This window comes from Tasmannia lanceolata, unplaced genomic scaffold (assembly GCF_043159265.1).
Source record: "Tasmannia lanceolata isolate RefF3 unplaced genomic scaffold, GAP_Taslan_0.1 ptg000012l, whole genome shotgun sequence".
Lineage (NCBI taxonomy): Eukaryota > Viridiplantae > Streptophyta > Magnoliopsida > Canellales > Winteraceae > Tasmannia > Tasmannia lanceolata.
Window position 1 is genome coordinate 50,862,013 of NW_027518689.1, and position 17,816 is coordinate 50,879,828.

At 37.6% G+C, this 17,816-nt stretch overlaps 1 protein-coding gene and 1 long non-coding RNA gene across 6 annotated transcripts in view; one reads left to right on the top strand and one right to left on the bottom strand.

Moving 5' to 3' along the window:
* Positions 1-709: 709 nt before the first annotated feature.
* On the bottom strand, positions 710-11,116 carry LOC143887443 (uncharacterized). Of its 2 annotated transcripts, XR_013254184.1 has the most exons (4): positions 10,986-11,116; positions 8,902-8,984; positions 1,140-1,305; positions 710-1,060 (listed from the first exon to the last, which is right to left on the bottom strand). It is a non-coding gene; the product is annotated as an uncharacterized LOC143887443 (long non-coding RNA). The 2 variants fall into 2 exon arrangements; XR_013254183.1 differs by lacking the exon at positions 8,902-8,984.
* A 3,543-nt stretch (positions 11,117-14,659) lies between these two features.
* Positions 14,660-17,816, top strand: part of LOC143888431 (SUN domain-containing protein 1-like) — a 35,545-nt gene continuing 32,388 nt past the window's right edge. Inside the window, exons 1-2 of one of the 4 annotated variants that reach the window (XM_077392844.1) lie at positions 14,660-14,968; positions 15,190-16,303. In XM_077392844.1, coding sequence (XP_077248959.1) covers positions 15,266-16,303 — 1,038 coding nt within the window. In that variant the 5' untranslated portion in view covers positions 14,660-14,968; positions 15,190-15,265. Of the gene's footprint in view, positions 14,969-15,005; positions 16,304-17,816 lie in introns of those variants that run through there. The other 3 variants (XM_077392845.1, XM_077392846.1, XM_077392843.1) reach the window with 3 other exon arrangements.

A 17,816-nucleotide genomic window follows, 5' to 3' on the forward strand; every position in this document is an offset into this window, starting at 1 on the left:
TTAAGTGTGTGTGCACATTCTAGATTAGAATGTCAGTTAGATTTTCACCAATAGTGTCACTTTCAATCATTTTGAATTTTTCAAGGGATTTACAAATAATATCTGACAAATTGGAGTTATTCGTCAAAGTTGCATTTAATTGGAAAATTTTGGGTTTAATTTGGAAACATCACATTTAATTTTTTTTTTTAAAAGTTTCAAACAGGTTAAACAGGGTAACTAAAATTCAAGTTTTTTTCAAGAATTTTTCAATTATTCAGACTAAACACCTTTGCGGGCCCAGATAACTGAAGGAGGAGCACAAATGCCATCTAAAAATCTGTCAAACAACCTTAAACAAGTTGAAGAACACAGTTCCAAAGAGGAGGTGCTGATATTCATGATCCGACATTACCAAGCCAAAACAACAAGGGAAGGAAAATTTGCCCTCTTGAATACACAGGTATTTCATCTCAGTGTATGAAGGAGAGAATGAAAGGAATGATGTTGTACTTGAGCTTGCCAAATTCGGTTTCAATCGTATACAAATCTTGCAGCAGAGAGTGGCATTTGTATTACCATTCATACAACTTTCGACATGAATTTTCAAAAAAAAAATACAACTTCAGAGACGCTCCTATTTTATACGTTAATGTTCCATCACCTATCTAAGATTAGCAAGAGCAATTAAATGAGGTAAGTTGGCAAAAAGATCAGTAATTCACATTCAAAGCATGAAAATAAGTACATTGCCAACGTCATCATCAAGTTTCTCCGTCCATAAAAATAATTACATTGCCAACACCCCTTAATGTTTCAACCCAATTTAAGACTTTGATTTCATGAAAAATAAGGAAAAAAAAACCAACAATTCCTAATACTTTATGCATCCAAATTTCATTCTTCAACATGGTATTTTCATTCTTTAATATGGTATTTTCATTCTCCAATGCGTTCACGCGGTCTTCAATCGTCCTATTCTCGGCATTTCCTTCTTTTCCATTGTAAGGCCTTGACACCCTGCCAACCTCAGTCCCGTATGAATCAACGTCAGCCCAACAGAAATATCTACATTTCTGCCCTGAACATTGGTTACACATTAGAATTCCCACAAGTTGCATAAAAGAAGACTACATTACAAAAATTGAATGTTTACTGACCCAGGGCATATTGCAACTGTAGTATGGGCGGCCTCTATTTCCGTTTGCGTTACTTTTGGTAATTTTCAACACCGCTGGCTGCTCACATAGACAGTTCTTGGACGTTGCTTGTACACTAGATGAATTACCATTGTTGCTGCTTGAGGAAGCCATCACGATAGTTTCTCTTACATGGAAAATAAGAGAATGTCAGCAAAATAACTACGTTGTTCAAACAACATTGGATCAATTAATTCATCAATTAACAAGAGCAGCATCATCATGACATAACATTGTGGATTTGGTAAAACAAAATGAAATCACCTCCAAGCGTAAAGCCCTAAATCAGAAAATGGTAAGGAAGGGTCATTTCCTACTGATAGAGGGATTCTAGGAAAGCTCTATAGGTCATTTCCTACTGATATCAGCCATGGAAAAAGGCCTTACAAACCAGTCTTGTGTTTTGACTCTATATGGTCAAATGAAAATGACACCATCTAACTTAATGGTTAGCCAAAAACAGGGGGACCCAAAGTCAATCAATTGATACTACAAGCCCACATATGGGCACATCATCACACAACAGCAGTTTAACATAAACTAAGGGACAACTCGAGAGGGAAAGAGTACTCACCCACAACTGATATTCTTCTTGTTCTCATGCAATGCCATCGAAATATCCTTCCATCATGGATTAACTTTTCATTACCCAAATACCAAAATAACATCATTGTTGAATTTTCTGTACGCAAATTAAATCATGTCTAGGCCATCTTTAGTAACCGTGACATTTTTCCCATGGAATATTAGTTTAAGAAAAAGAAACCCTAGATTTTAAGAAAAAGAAACCCTAACTCCATGTCTTCAATCCAAATAAAAATTCAAACCTTAACTCCATGTCTTGAATCTACACAAAAATACAAATCCTAACTCTGTCTTCATTCTACACAAAAATACAAACCCTAACACCATGGTCTTGAATCCAAACCCCTTTAATCCATAAATAAACAAAAAAAAAAAATTTAGAATAGCATTATACCGAAAAAAAATTGAAAAAAAATGAGAGGCAGTGATGTAAGATTAGTCCAAAGAAAAAAAAACAGAAACACATACTTAAATAGTTGAATGAAAAAAAACCATTTAAAATGATACAAACCCTTGAATGAAAACCCCCCTTGAATCACATACAAACCCCCCTTAAAGCCATTTAAAATTGAAAAAAACCCTTGAAAGAAAACCCCCCTTGAATCACATACAAACCCCCCTTAAAGCCATTTAAAACGAAAAAAAACCCTACAATACCATATAATACAAAACCAAACCCTTGAATGAAAACCCCTTTTACCCATAAAAAAAATGACAAAGAAACCCTAGCATAGCAGTTTATACGAAAAAAATAAACTAAAAAAAACATACATGTGCGTCGGAGAACTCCCTTGGCGCCTGTCGCGACGGAGGTGGCACTCGGGGAAGGTCGGAGGGAGGGATCTATGACGTTTTGAGAGAGAGAGAGAGAGAGAGAGAGAGAGAGAGAGAGCTTCGTCTTCTTCTCGTTTTAGAAAACCCAAAAGCAGACGAGTTACAGAAGAGGCTCGAATCTGTAACATTTGGGTTTTTTCTTCTTCGGATGTATGTAAGTGGGGCCCGGTCAAACAACCAATGGGAGTGTTTTTTAAAACTCAAGCGTACCAAATTTTCGAACGGCCAAGCGTATAATCCTTTTTCTGTTATATTTATTATTATATATTATATGTATATATATATATATATATATATATATATATATATTTCCAACTCTCTTTCTCCTTCTGTCTCTCACTTGAGCTCTCTGGAAATGACCAGAGAGTACAAGAAACATAGAGATTACACTTATTACTTGAAATATGTATTAAAGTATAGATGGTTAAATAACACCAATTCTAAGATCTTAAGCTTTTGGACTAATTGGCCGTTTGACATAAAAATATGGGTTGAAAACCCAATACCACTTTCATAATAAAAATACATGTGCAAGTCCAACCCACAAGTGTGGCTATGTAGACACCCCATTTTGACCGTGCCCTAATCCTTCCAATTTTGAGCAAAACCCAACCAAATCAATCAACTAGGGTCCCAAATTCCACCCTAGGCTAGCTTAGGATTCCCTGTAGGTCTCCGCAAAATTTTGTTGAAATCCGTGGAGTTTTGCCCATCAAGTTGAGTATAGTTCATAGTGTAGTAGGGTATAGTATAGCAAAAGAGGATTGGATTATCCGAAAAGTGGTTGTCCAAATAAGAAAAAGAGGTCGAATTTATCACTTTAATATAAAAAGAATTCATCGGGCAAGGGCAAGAGGGAGAGTTCATTTTCGTCTGAAAATTTCGGAAAAATCTCAGAGAGAAAAAGGAGAAGAGATGAAACCCTAACCTAAACCTTGCAATCAAAGCTTATCTTCCCCGATCTTCTTCTCCGGTAGGATTACCGGAGCTCCGGCCAATTAGTTCTTCTTTGAATCATCTATGTTCCTCTTTCAATTTTGTTTTTGCAAGCGGTAAAACCTCAGATCTAGAACCCAAACCCTAACCCTGACCCCGAGCAGATCCGATCATCTTCTCCGGCGAGGAGCAATTTTTCCTGGCCATTTCTCGTATAGATCCAAGATCTGAAGATTCAGAGAGAGATTAGAGAAATTTTCCCCCAAATCCAAATCCAAACCCTAACTCCGATTTCTTCTTCTCCGATCAAGTTTTTCTATTTTTTTAGTTCTAAATCTATCTCTGAAATTTTAGATCTCTGTTTTCTTCTTTATAAACCTTAGGATTCTCTTTCTTTTCATATTATACCCTAAGATTCGAACTTCTATTGTTCGGATTCAATTTTTCCAGTTTATAGAACCTTAGATTTAACATTTTTTCCTTAAAGCCATACATATAAACCCTAGATCTATATAGAAAGAGTAGAGATCGATGGATGGGAGACCAGATTTGAAGTGAGAAAATGGTCTTAGAGAAAGAGAAAAAAGGGGAGAGGCACAAGGAGCATCAGAGAGATCGAGAGAGAGAACTCAAGCTTTTGAAACCCTAATTTTTCTCCCATCTTCTTCTTCTCCGATCACCTTGCCGAAGGTCCGACCAATTTCCGGCAAAATTTCCTTCTCCGATCCAACATATTCTCTTATAAATTTCCTTCTCCGTACAAAGGAAAGAGCATCGAACATTTGTTTTTATTTGAAGTCAAAATCAGAAGCAGATCTGCTCATTTTCTGTCAGTATAAGAGAGATCAAAGAAGAAGACAGAGTGAATAGTTATCGGATTGCGAAGATCTTGGGCTCAGCATCAGTTACATTGGAATCCATCACTATCTTTTTAACAAAAGGGAACAGAAGATTGGATCATCTCCAAGGTATTCTACCTGCTCAACTTGAAATTCCCCCATCAATCAGGTATGATCTTGTTTATTCCTTCGGTTTTAACAGCTGAATAGATATGATGATGTAATTTTGGGTCTAATGATTTCTCTGAAATTGTTTAGTGTTGATTGATTATTTTTGTATGAATCTGATTTGCTCTTGATCTGTTAAAAAAAAAGGGTATAGAGTTGCAAATGTCTTATTAGGAATATGCTCTTTCAGGAAATTTCAGTATGTTGTTTCAACCAAGTTACCACTTTGGTATTCTTCATGATTATATGTATCACATTTATTTTCTTTGTGAGGCGTCCACTGTGCATATGTTCTTGTTAATTACGCGAGGTCAACTCTTCTCTGCTTCCAGACAAGTGATTTCAGGTCAAAAACAGGGTAGTGAAACTACAGTAGTTTTAAGGATTGTATGAGAACAATCTTTAAAGACATGATAATATTACCCCTTTCCTTAGTTGTTGAGTCATGGTGGGTGATTGACATATTTTTAGCAGTTTAGAAAGTGCATTTGTTTTCCCATTTGTTGAACTGAGTTGAAGTAGAGGACTTTAGCTGATTGCATTACCTTGGTCTTAAGGCATGTTAGAATTTATTCTTGGTCAATTGTCTCTTTTAGGGTGCATAACCTCAATAGAAGTTTAACTTTTGTGAGATTCCATGAAGATTTGATGCTGTGATAAAACGTTTATAGCTCCAAATTGGCACATGAAAATCATATCTATCCATGATAGCATCAAGGTCATGCAAGGTTTCCTGAAGGGTTGGCAAGGGATTGTTAAGCATCAGTATGAGGGTTTTGAGGGTAGCAAGTCAACGACAAAAATTCCTCGGCCCTCTAAAAGACCATTCCAACAGGATGATTCTACTCACAGTTCTAAAAGTAATTCTCAAGGGGAAAGAAACCAAGATTTCTCAGTGGGGCAGACCTTGAGAATTCGTGTAGGTTCTCTAAAGGGTTACCGTTGTCATGTTGTAGCCGTCTATCGCTTTGATGTCACAGTAAAGCTGGATGCTCAACAGAGATTTTACATTCAATTCTGGGCATCTTTCTGAGGTTGGTATGAAGGGTTATGGAAATTCAACTAACATGGAGTTGCCTGTAAGAGATTCTGGAAATCCTTTTGACCACTTTAGCACCAAAAGAAGAATCACAAAAGATGCATCGATGGATGGGGCAACAAAAACATCAATGGAAAATAGTGGCTGGAATCTGGAGCTTCCATCTAGTGCAAGCTGAGGCAATGTAATTGGCTCAAGTGGAGATCAAAGTACATGGTTGAATAAAATAACGAGTAAAGACAAAGTTACCGGATCTATAACAGACTTTTGGGAGAAAGCAAAACTTCCAAGTATGGACTAAGGAAGCAATTGGAAAACACAAAAATCCATTGGGAATCCACCTTCTAGATGGAATAAAGGATTAGCCACGAATGAAGATGATGGTGTGAAGGGCGATGAAGGTGTTAGCCCAAGCCCATCCGTAGAGGGACTTACCTGGACATGGTGGTACCCTCTTTTCTCCTTCTTCCTTTTCTTTAGGTAGAGTGTTCTTAGTCTTTTAGGAGCCCTGAACCCATAGATAGCCCTTATCCATTGCCAGAGCGATGAAGGCGCTAGCCCAAGCCCATCCTTAGAGGACTCACTTAGTCCAGGTAACACTCCCCTCTATAATTTGAAAGACTTGCCCAGTCTTTTAGATGTATATCCCTTAAGACTTTAGGTTCCCCTATTCATTGCATGGGCAATGAAAGAGTCATCTAGAGCCCAATCCTTTTAGGGAGACAAGCTATGTCTCACGAAAGCATAATCAAATCCTTTGGAGACAAGCTTTGTCTCATTAGCGAGTCATACATAGGAGACTATCCAAGTCTCAAATAGAACGCATCCTTTAGGTTAAAGACCGACTTGGTCTGTTAAAAATCATACCCTTCTTATCATTGCAAGGGCAATGGAGCCCATCTCTGTGTTTAGGAGACTTGCCTAGTCTCACTAGCACCCTTCTTATCTCCTCTTCTTTTAGGAGACTAGCTTAGTCTCATTCGCACTCCCCTCTTAAGGTTGTGCACTAAGAATCAATCATTCCGTATAGGAGTCAGTCCTTTAGCAGAGGAGGTTCGTCCTTAGCCAGAGAGTCAATCTTTCAGGAGTCTGTCCTATCATCATAGGGGTTAGGATTTTATCCAACCTCTCATCAAATCATGTGTTTTTCTATCCGCTTCTGCAAGGTATAGGATGCTGTCCAACCCTTGCAGAGTTGTTATTCTGTTCATTAGTCCGCAAAGTATAGGATGCTGTCCAACCTTTGCGGGATATCAGGAGTCTGTCCTCCCCTTATGATGATAGGATTCTGTCCTCTTGTGTCAAAAACAACAAAAATATTTCAAAAACCAAAAATCTTAAAAATCTCGAGTCCTTAGGAGAGTAGTTAGGAATTCTATTCCGAACTACGTTGGCTTGATCTCTTTCCATAGGGTACGTAGTGCAGCTTGGGATCTATATCCCAAATCCAGCCAAACCTTTAAAAATAAACATTTCAAATCTTCCAAAAATACAAAACTTCTTCAAAACCTTTTCAAAAAGATCTTCCTCTAGTGTTGGGAGTCTGTCCTAGCTATTTGGGATGTTTTAGAGTTAGGAGTCTGTCCTGATTTGTATTGATATGGTGTGTCCTGTCGTGTGAGTGTCCCTAGAGTTAGGAGGCCTCGAGTCGATCGGTTAGATATTTAGTCGAACCGATGGCTAGACTAGGAAGCATATAGTCAGCCCATGGTTTTCATTAGGTTGCACAGCCTAGATACACATAGGATGTAGGGCCCACCTGCATTAGCTTAAGGCTAAACAACTTGCATTAGTTAGGGCATATAGAGAGTCCTAAAAATTACAATCCACTTGAACTTAAGCAATCGTACAAAAAGCTTTAAAAATCAGTCGAGTCTAGTGGAATCGAGTCTAGGATAGCAGTTCTAGATGGTTAGACATCGTAGTTTAGAATAGGTCATCGAACTACGTTGACTCCGATTCTTCCCAAGGCCGGGATACGTAGAGCAGCTGGGATGAACGGCCATCTTGGTCCGAGTCAAGTCCTGCATTAGAGTTTTAGGATTTGTCTTGTCCTGTTGTGTATAGAGTTTATTTGTGTTGTGTGTTTTGCTGTGTTTTCTTACTTTCATGTACAGATCCTATACCTTTAGCTGTAGCATGCATGTGTTTGCACACCAGAACTCAGACACCAATTAGGTATGACAGTCATAACTTAGATATTCTTAGGCGACACTACTTTCATCTATTTTGTGTGTGCTTATTATTCCGATGAGACATGCATGATTAGATAGACGTCTTCTCGGAGATATCCGGTCCCATTTCATATGACTTTTGCCCAAAACTCATCAAAATCAATAAGTAAATGGCATAAGAGACCAGGTGCTTGCACTTGGGCGGACGAGGTGCTCTTCAAACCTTCCGAATTCGTAACCAGGCACAAACCTTCTTTTTATATCTCTAGTTATCCGTTGCAGCAGAGCATAGTATGGGATCCTTGGCCCACTTTCTTGGATGTCGACTCTTCTTTGTTTAAGGTACGCCTCGAATCTGGGCTAGTCCCCGAATCGAGAGGTATCTCACCTTTTATCGCCACTCATGCTGTGAGAGGCACTTCTTTCGAGAGTTTCTTGGTAGAGCTCTCCATTCACGTGGATGATCCTGAGACTGCTCGTGTGGGGCTCGTCCCCCGCCTCTCTCTCGGATCGGGGTCCACAGGCTACAACTTAAAGAAAGTGTTGAAGCAAAGATGATTAAATAGTATCAACTCTAAGAGTTTAAGCTTGTAAAGTAGTGTTGAAACAAAGATGATTAAATAACCTCATCTCTAACAGTTTAAGCTTGTGAATTAGTGTTTAAATAACATCAACTCTAACCGTTTAGGCTTGGAACTAGTCTTGAAGCAAAGATAATTAAATAGGATCAACTATAATAGTTTAAGCTTGTGGATTAATTAGTTGTTTAAACGATACTACAAGTGAGAGGAAGTGTTGTAGTAAAAATGATTAAATAACACTTACCACCTAGTAACTTAAACTTGAATCAAAATCCACTTCCCATTGTGTTATTTTTCTTTAGTCTCCAATTCTCTTCCTATCACGCCCCAGACCCGGGAACCCTCGAGCCACGTGACAAGCGCCGCACGCTTGCTAGGCGAACCAGGCAAGCGTACAAGGCCTCTGAATATACAAACATCCAGGCCAGCATGGTCGAAACATAAAATCCACAAATAAGTAGAAGAGAAATAAATAAAAGAAACTTTTTTTTTCATTTATACAAGTCTCTCAGGGTCTCTTTAGATATATACAAAATAACGAAACCAAAAATACATTACCATACTCACTCTAGTATAGCCACGCTCTCTTGAACTCAGCGTCGGTATGCTGGCCTCGAGACAGACGGGTCGAACATAGGAAACGCCAGAGTCTGAAGTGTGCAACATCACGCACATTTGCACAGAACTAGTAAGCAATATAGTAATCTAGCAGTATATTACTAACTGCTACTGATCAGGATATTATATATAGCAAAATAACATTTTCCACATAATATCAAAGCAGACTGAATATAACATGTTTATCTTGACAGAAATATATCTAAGTCATGCTCGAGTCCATACTCAGATTCAGATCCAAGTTCAAATACAAATTCAAGTGCAGATTCACATTCAAGTTCAAATGCTGATTCAGATTCATAATGAATATGATGTCCAGTTATCCTACTAGCGGGACCATGCTATGATGTGCAGATGCAAAGTTTCAGATTTAATGTATGTCAGATAACCATACTAGAATAGATCTAAACATATTGAATCATAATCATACGAATAACCAGATATTCTAAACTTATAAAGTCAGAAGCATAGCCAAAAGCATTCAAACGAGAACATATATATGTACATATATATACCTATACATGTACACCTACACCTATATATATATATATATATATATATATATATATATATATATATATATATATGAGAATAGAGTTCCTAAGGTGTCACCTCATATAGCTTATATGAGGTGGCGCTTAAAAACATAAGGTGCCCACTTTGTTTGGATGATCCAAAGCATTCATATGATAGGCCCTCACATAGATAGGGTGTGCCCAAAAAATCAACTTCATAGGATCATCCTAACCCTTCCATTTGTGAAGGTTGAAATGGATGGGTATAAACCTCCATAAATCTGCCCATTTTTAACCTCCATAAATGGAAGGGTTAGGATGATCCTATGGACCTGATCTTTTGTAGGCACCATATCCATCTAAGGGCCTTTCAAATGAGTGGTTTCGATCACCCCAAAAATGTGGGCCCCTTATGTTTTGTGAGCGCCACCTTATATAAGCTATATGAGGTAACACCTTAGGAACTCTATTCTCTCTCTCTCTCTCTCTCTCTCTCTCTCTATATATATATATATATATATATATATATATATATATATATATATATGATACTAATTCTTCTTATTCACAACATATGTCTTTTACTTTCTTGGTTTGCCTAACAAGTAATGCATACTGACAGGTACCATATCACTTACCAGGGGATCACTTTATCCTTGCCCTTTAATTTTCTCTCATCTTTCTCTTTCTCTTATTGAAATCCTATAGTATTAGGGTTTTTCAAATCAATACCTTTCTATGGTTTTAAACATCAAGCACAAGTCATACGATGTAGTAGAACTACGATTCAAAACTCAAACACACTGTAAAGTGTAAAACACATATACACTGGGTGGTGGTATACCGTGTCCCCACAACTGAACCAGCCCAACCAGGGGGGCTCGTGGTATATGCCGGACCCAAAACTACACCATACAAAATCCAGAGGGGTCGTGGTATACCGGTACTACCGGTAGACCGCCCTAAAGCAAAATTGCAGAAAATAGGGATTTTGCTCTCCTCCAAAATAATACAAAGAGACTAATTTTTAGAAACTTGTAAACACAAATGTTGTTCATTACAACCTAAGGAATGTCTATTTAGTTGACAACTCCGGCCAAGTTCCATCTGAGATGGCTGGAAAACCAAAAATTCTAAAAACACACATTTCATGTTATTTTTCTCAAAACTAAAAATTTTCAACTCACATAACTCTCAAACCTTTTTGGACCAGGTTTAGATCAAAACATAAAAGTTGTTATTGGAAATATTTTCAACAACTTTTATGCTGACATCTCCGGCAAATCTAGCTGGAGATGGCCGGAAAATATGAAAAACGCCAAGTCTTTAAAAACTGCACTTTAGTAAAACTGCTGTAACTTTTTTCAAATCAAAACCAAATCAGGTAAAATTTATATCAAAACACACTAGCTCAACGAGATCTACAACTTTTTAGTTGACAAAAATTGATAAAAATGAAAGAAAATCACACAGGAATCAAATTAACGAGGAAAAGACAAGATGAACTTAAAATATTACTAAAATTTCTTCTCTTCTTCTACTCCCTTGCAATCAATCTTGCTCTCAAACGCTTCCAAATTCCATCCCAGATCACATTTATTTTCTTGAATCTTTTCACGAATTTTCTCTAATTATTCCTAATATTTCTCTTGAATTTTAAGTAATTAAAATGAATAAAACTTAATTTCTTTCTCAAATAAGCTTGCATGGGAGAGAAATGACACTTGGAATCCAAGTGTCATTCTTTCCTCTCTCCCATCCATGCAAAACACTAATGGCAAAATTGCCCTTGGTCTTTTGCCTTTGCCATTTATTAATTACACATGTGCCATGTAGTGAAATTAACAAAATACCCTTCTAGTTATAAAATAAAAAAATAATTTAAGTAATCCATCATAATCACTGATTCTTACTCAATCACTCTTATCCTCTTAATCACTCTTATCCTCTTAATCACGTACAATTAATATTAAATCCAACACTGGCCCTTTCTCTTCCTCACACACTCTCTCTTTCCCTCACTCGTTCACCGGAAATTCCAAAGAGTGAGAGAGTTACAACTCCCCTTGATTAATAAAAACAAGATGCAAAAAGTCCAAATGTAAGGGTAGCTTGAAGTGGGGCCCACATATGAGAAGAACTGTTGAAGTATAAGTGGTTAAACACCACTAATTTAACAGCTCATGCTCTCCCCTTGTATTAAAATCCACACGTAATGCCAATCCAAAAGTGGGGCCCACATATGAGAAGGAGTGTTGAATTATAAAGGGTTAAACAACACCGACTCTAATGGCTATAGCTTTTGGATAGTTAGTGGGGTCCACATGTGAATGGACTGTTGAAGTATAATTAATTAAATAATATCAACTCTACATCTTAAGCTAGGGATGGTGGGACCCACATGTAAATAGTGGACCCACACGTGAGAGGGAGTGTAAGTGAGTAATTAACATCACTCTACAACACAATCTTTTGGATATATGGTGGGACCCACATGAGTGGGGAGTGCTGAAGTGTAAATGATTAAATAACACCAATTCTAACATCTTAAGATTTTGGTTTAATTGGTGGTACAACACCTCAAGAGGCCAACCCAAAAGTGGGCTACAGGTTTGGGTGTGTTGAAGTATAGACTAGTAAATAGCACAAACTCTACAGCCTATGCTTTTAGATAAATTGGTGGGTGAGTGTTGAAATATACATGATTAAATAACCCAACACTGCAGATTAAGCTTTTGCATAAATTGGTTGTATATATTTTAAATTGGTTGTATATAAATGATTAAATACCATTTTTTTCCAATTTCATCCTTTTAAAGTGACAAAATTACATTCACATCCTCTTTCATTTAACAATAATCACAGTTAAGATTCCTAATATTGATTAGTCTCACTAATTACCTTATTAAATTTAAAATACAAGTTCAGGGTATTTCAAGGCCTTAGAGACTGCAATGTACAACCTAAACAATATTCTCAATAAGACAATTCCAAAGATCTATTGATTTATTAAATGGTTGAAACCAAGTTTAGGTCATGTACACATATGGGCTTGTCCAATTGACGTAAGGGTGTAAAATCCACAAGAGAAGAAATTGGACTATCAGCGGATCTTTCATTGGCTACGTTGCAAAGTCCAAGAGATGCAGATTCTATAGTCCTTACCAGACAACAAAGATAACTCAGACAAGAATTGTGTGATTTGTGATATTAGTGGGAGTGAGCAACCTCGAAGTTCAGTTGTGATTGAGCACATTCATACTGATATGATAATTATACACCACATAAAGAAAGGGCTTCCATTTTGCAGATCATGTAGAGCATGTGACTATTTAGTTCATTTATTGTTTGACCGTGATACTTAGACACCGTTGATTTATTATTATTCCAATATGGTTGTGATAATTCTTATCTTTGTCTTCCATTAAAGTGTGAATATAAAGTTATTTTGAATGACAATTTGTCCATGATGACAGAATAAAGTTGGATCGGAATGGGTATTTGCTAGCCCATTCATAAGGAATGCAGCACATAAGTGCTCTTTAGAAGCAATCAATGTCATCGTAATTCATGGAAGGTAATGGGATCATCAGAGACAGTAGATCTAGGTGGTCCTAGATCTACTAAGGCCAAGACCAAGATACTATTGATCTGAGCATCAAGATTTGATTAGTTTGCAAGATCCTTTCGGTAATTGATGAACGGTATTCATCAAGAGTATCTTCAATGATCGGATTGCGTGAATCACAAAACATCACCATCTGATTATTGTCGTAGGAGGTATAATTGTTTTCACATTAGTTTTGATTACTAAAATCTAACAGCGTGATTTTACAATCTTGTTGGATAAAAATTTTTTTTGGGATTTGCTAGCATCTATTGCAGAAGGCATTTCACGGATGGTATGTTGCATCTGACAGTAGCCACCTCGTGAATGAAGACAAAATGTGCTGAAAAGTGAGCCTCTGTGGCTGGTGTAAGATGCAACAGACCGTCCGCGAAATGCCTTCTACGAAAGACGCTAGCAAATCCCAATTTTTTATGTGTCCCATCCAAATATAGTCAGATCCATGGGATCCACAGGCCATCTGGATCCATTAACACACCAAGCAATTCTCCATGTTGGACAAGCCTATTTAATTAATTACAAAGGTAGCTCGAAGATATGGTTTCTGTTCTATGAAAGGGAGCCCGAGAAGTGATTAGTTCTTAAACCCGCAAATAAGATTAAAGTTAAAGATCCTATTTTCTGAAGGGAGCCCTTGCAAAAAAGAGGTGAAAGGGCTCTGATAACAATAAAGAGGAAGTCTACACATAAATGCATGGAGGAAGGCTACACATCACCATCATGCATTTATGTGTAGACTTCCTCTTTATTGTTATCAGAGCCCTTTCACCTCTTTTTTGTAAGGGCTCCCTTCAGTTTAGACTTCCTCTTTCTAAAAATCTTCCTGCTACTAAATTAGCTAGTTGCCTAAATCTCCATCTTACACAGGCCCCAACATTTGGAACCGAAAAGTGATAGATGTGCCCTTACTTTTTACTTGGGACCATGGTCTTAAATTTCGACCGACCGACACCGAAATCACCCAAAAAACCGAAACGGTCATTTATTTCGGCTGAAATTTCGGAATTTCGGTCAAAATTTCGGTTTTTCCCAAATTTGACCCAAAAAATATGTTTTTTTAATATTAATTTAATATTCCACCAAAATTTCGACCGAAATTTAATATTGAATAAAATATTGGTTTTGGGTTTTGTACCAGATTTTGACCGAAAATTTGAAATTTCAGGGTCCGGAACCGAAATCTTAAACCTTGCTTGGGAAAGCCCCTCTAGTGTATTTATAACTACTCTTTTACAATAGCGAGAGCTGTCCCAAGTAATAAAATGAGCTGAATATAATATTTCCCTTAGATAACAATTTTCGTTGCCGTAGAATTTATCGGATTATCCTATCCATTTCAAAAAAAAAAAAAAATCCTATCCATTTGATCAATTTGGAAATACATGCCCAATTAAAAAAACGGGCAATGATAAATTCGCACCCGCTGTAAGATAATTCGCCCCCCTGAACGTTGAAAAAGCCTACCACATACCCTCCTTTACAAGGGCGCGAATTATCCTATATAGGGTGCGAATTTATCATCGCCCTAAAAAAAAGGATCTAACCCTCCACGCCCGAAGCGCATTGCCTTCATCGGTGTCTCCATTCATTTTCTATCCTGTTTTTTTGCAATCACGTCCCCGACATTCTAGGGTTTCTATCATTTCCCCCCAAATTCTGGTTAAGAATTTCTACTTTAATTTCCCGTTCCTGTTACCTGTTAGGCGGATTTGCATTTCGTTTGATTCTTCACCATCTTTTTTCTCGGTTTTTCAAAGTTCTATAGATTTTGCTCCGATTCTTGTGCTTTTAAACTTCTGCTTGAATTTCCCTTTCTAGTACTGTTATCTGTTGGGGGAGTTGGCATTTCAGAAGGATCCTCGCGCAGTTTAAGGTAATTGTTAGTTTCCCTTTGCAAATTTTCTAGTTCTTGATCCGATTTCTTGCTTTTTCTAGGGTTTCTGTTTTTTTTTTTTCACAATAAGATGTAAGTAGGGTTTGCAATTTGGGCACATTGCTGAACTTCCTGTTCTGGCGTTTCTTCTTGTTCTTGATTCACTAGGTTTGGCTGGTGTTTTGTTTTAACTTCTAGTAGGGTTATTTCTTTTCTTTCAGATTGTTTAGAGTTTTTAAGTTTGGTTCTTTATACGTAAGTTGTGACAAGATTTGGGTGGAAAATTAGGGTTGAGCCATGTCTGTTGCAGTCACTGCAAATCCAACTGGTGCCAACAGCCCTTCCACGGCGTTGGATTCTGATTCGCGGCCAAATGTGAGGATTAGGGTCATGAAGAAGAGCGCGAATTTTGAAATGTCCTCTGAAGAGGGGCGTTCTTTAAGGGGAGATACTGGTCTTGGGAGAGCAAAAGATTCTTTGCAAGCTAACAAAGTTTTGACCAATCCCACCATCTCGCCTCTACGCCGGAAGCGCATTGCCAAACCTGAGAAGCCCAGGTGGCAGACTGCGATCAGTGTTTTAACCAAGAATCTTGTGCTTGTTGTTGTACTGTTAGGATTGTGGAAGATGATCTCGAAACAGGTTTGGAAATATGAGGATAGTAGGGCTGTTGATCCGGTTGCTGCATTAGATTTTGAGGGGCGAATTTCGGAACTTAAGGCATTTTTGAAGAAGACAACAAATATGATGCAACTTCAGGTTGATGTTGTTGATAAGAAGATTGAGAGTGAGGTTGTGAGTTTGAGAAGGGAATTAACAAAGAAAGATGAAGAGAAAGGTTTGCTCATTCAGACTGAGTTGAAGAAATTGGGCTTTAGAACTGACAATCTTGAAAAGTCTTTGGATGAATTTAAGGATACAGGTTTCCTTTCGAAGGAAGATTTTGACAGCTTTTTTAATGAGCTGAAGAAGAGTAAGGGTCTTGAAGGCAGGGATGAAAGTTTTAGTTTGGACGAAATTAGGGCTGTTGCTAGGGAGATTGTTGAGAAGGAGATTGCGAGACATGCGGCTGATGGACTTGGAAGGGCAGACTATGCACTGGCTTCTAGTGGTGCCAAGGTGCTTAGGCATTCAGAACTATTTGAGAAAGGGGTCAGTTGGTTTCATCCAGCTATATTCCAAAATTGGGTCAGTACAGCTGCACAAAAGATGTTGCAGCCGAGTTTTGGAGAGCCTGGCCAGTGTTTTCCCCTGAAAGGAAGCAATGGGTTTGTTGAGATCAAGCTGAGGACATCAATCATTCTCGAGGCTGTTACCTTGGAGCATGTTGCAAAGGTGATGTATCTGCTACAAGAAGAATATGTTTGTGTTTAGTAGTTTTGGTCTGCTTTGTTTTTTCAAGGGTTTTATTTATCTCTTTATGGAATACCTTACTGTGAAATTTCTTCATAAATATTCTCATATACTCTACTTGGTGTGGTTTTATGTAAGAAACCTCATAATTGGATGAAATTAGAGGTTAAGGTAGATGGACATCACTTTCCCATCTCACAAACCTTATAACCCACAAAAGAGAAAAAAATACGAATTATTGCAGTCAGAGGACTGTGCTCTGACATGTACTCATCGTAGTTTTCATGCATATAATGGTATTAAAGAATTCAATCTTTCTTCATGGAATAAGCATGCGAACCATAACTTGTGCTCCTCGAATGTAGCCCATGGAGAAGACTTGAGAGAATTATTCAAGTACTTCCTCAACCATAGTTGTATGACTTCTAGGAAATCAGCATTTTATTTTGTTATTATTATTATTATTATCATTTTTTGTAAAATGCATGTCGGTATGTCTACACAACCAGGGGAAAATTGCATAGGTGGCTAGGGCAGTTGCATCCCTAGAAGGGAAACATGTTTTGCTACTCAGATCAGTGCAAAATGGCCGTGGATATGAATTTGCTTATCATTGTTCTATTTCCTTTATATCATTTATTTTTCCTTTATATCATTGTGATGGCCGTGGAAGCCATCACAAGTCCAGCCCATTGCTCCTGGTCCCACTCCCACCATCAATCGTTGATCTTAACCTCTTGGTCAAGGGTGATGGAAAAAAAGTCCTTTTATGTTTCTCTAACTCAATGATTGATTGTTTGCGAGCCTTGCTCTTGCTATGGCTCTCCATTTGGCATGACACCTAGAGCCATCGTGTAACGTGACGATAGTCCATCAGATTAACAGATTAACAGTCTGGTCATAAAATAAGTGTGCCACATTTGCGGAATTTTGTTGCATCATGACCATTATTGTGAATCAAGATGATGCCATCTTTTAGTCGGTTGGTTTCTCGTACAAAATTTCCTCCTAGTCTTATCTGACAATCTAATTATTAGACTCAAGATATTTTTAGCATGGTATTAGAACCATTCAATCAAGGAACAAAGTTAAGAATATGTTTTTCTTTTAATGGTAAGTTAAGAATATGTTCTTATTGGATAAAGGTATTTTTTATCATTCATCCATCTTTTCTTTTCTCTTTGTTTTTCTTCTATATCATCCTTCTCATTCATCCATCATCAGTTGATGGTGGAATAGCTATGATCTTGAGGACAGGGATAATAAGTAATAACTATGGGAAATCTCTTTGAACTGTCATAATTTTCAAGAGGTCATCGGTCAGTCTTCTTCCTGGATGCTAGTGACGTGAAGGAGTGCCATCTCCGAATGAACCGGATAAGAGCTAGAGTGCTTGTGAGAGAGTCAGAATAAGTTAGTCTTTCATTTGTTCCTGTTGTTTTCATGATCGAATGATGGAGACACACACTTTTATTTCAAGAAAATGGTCTTAGTT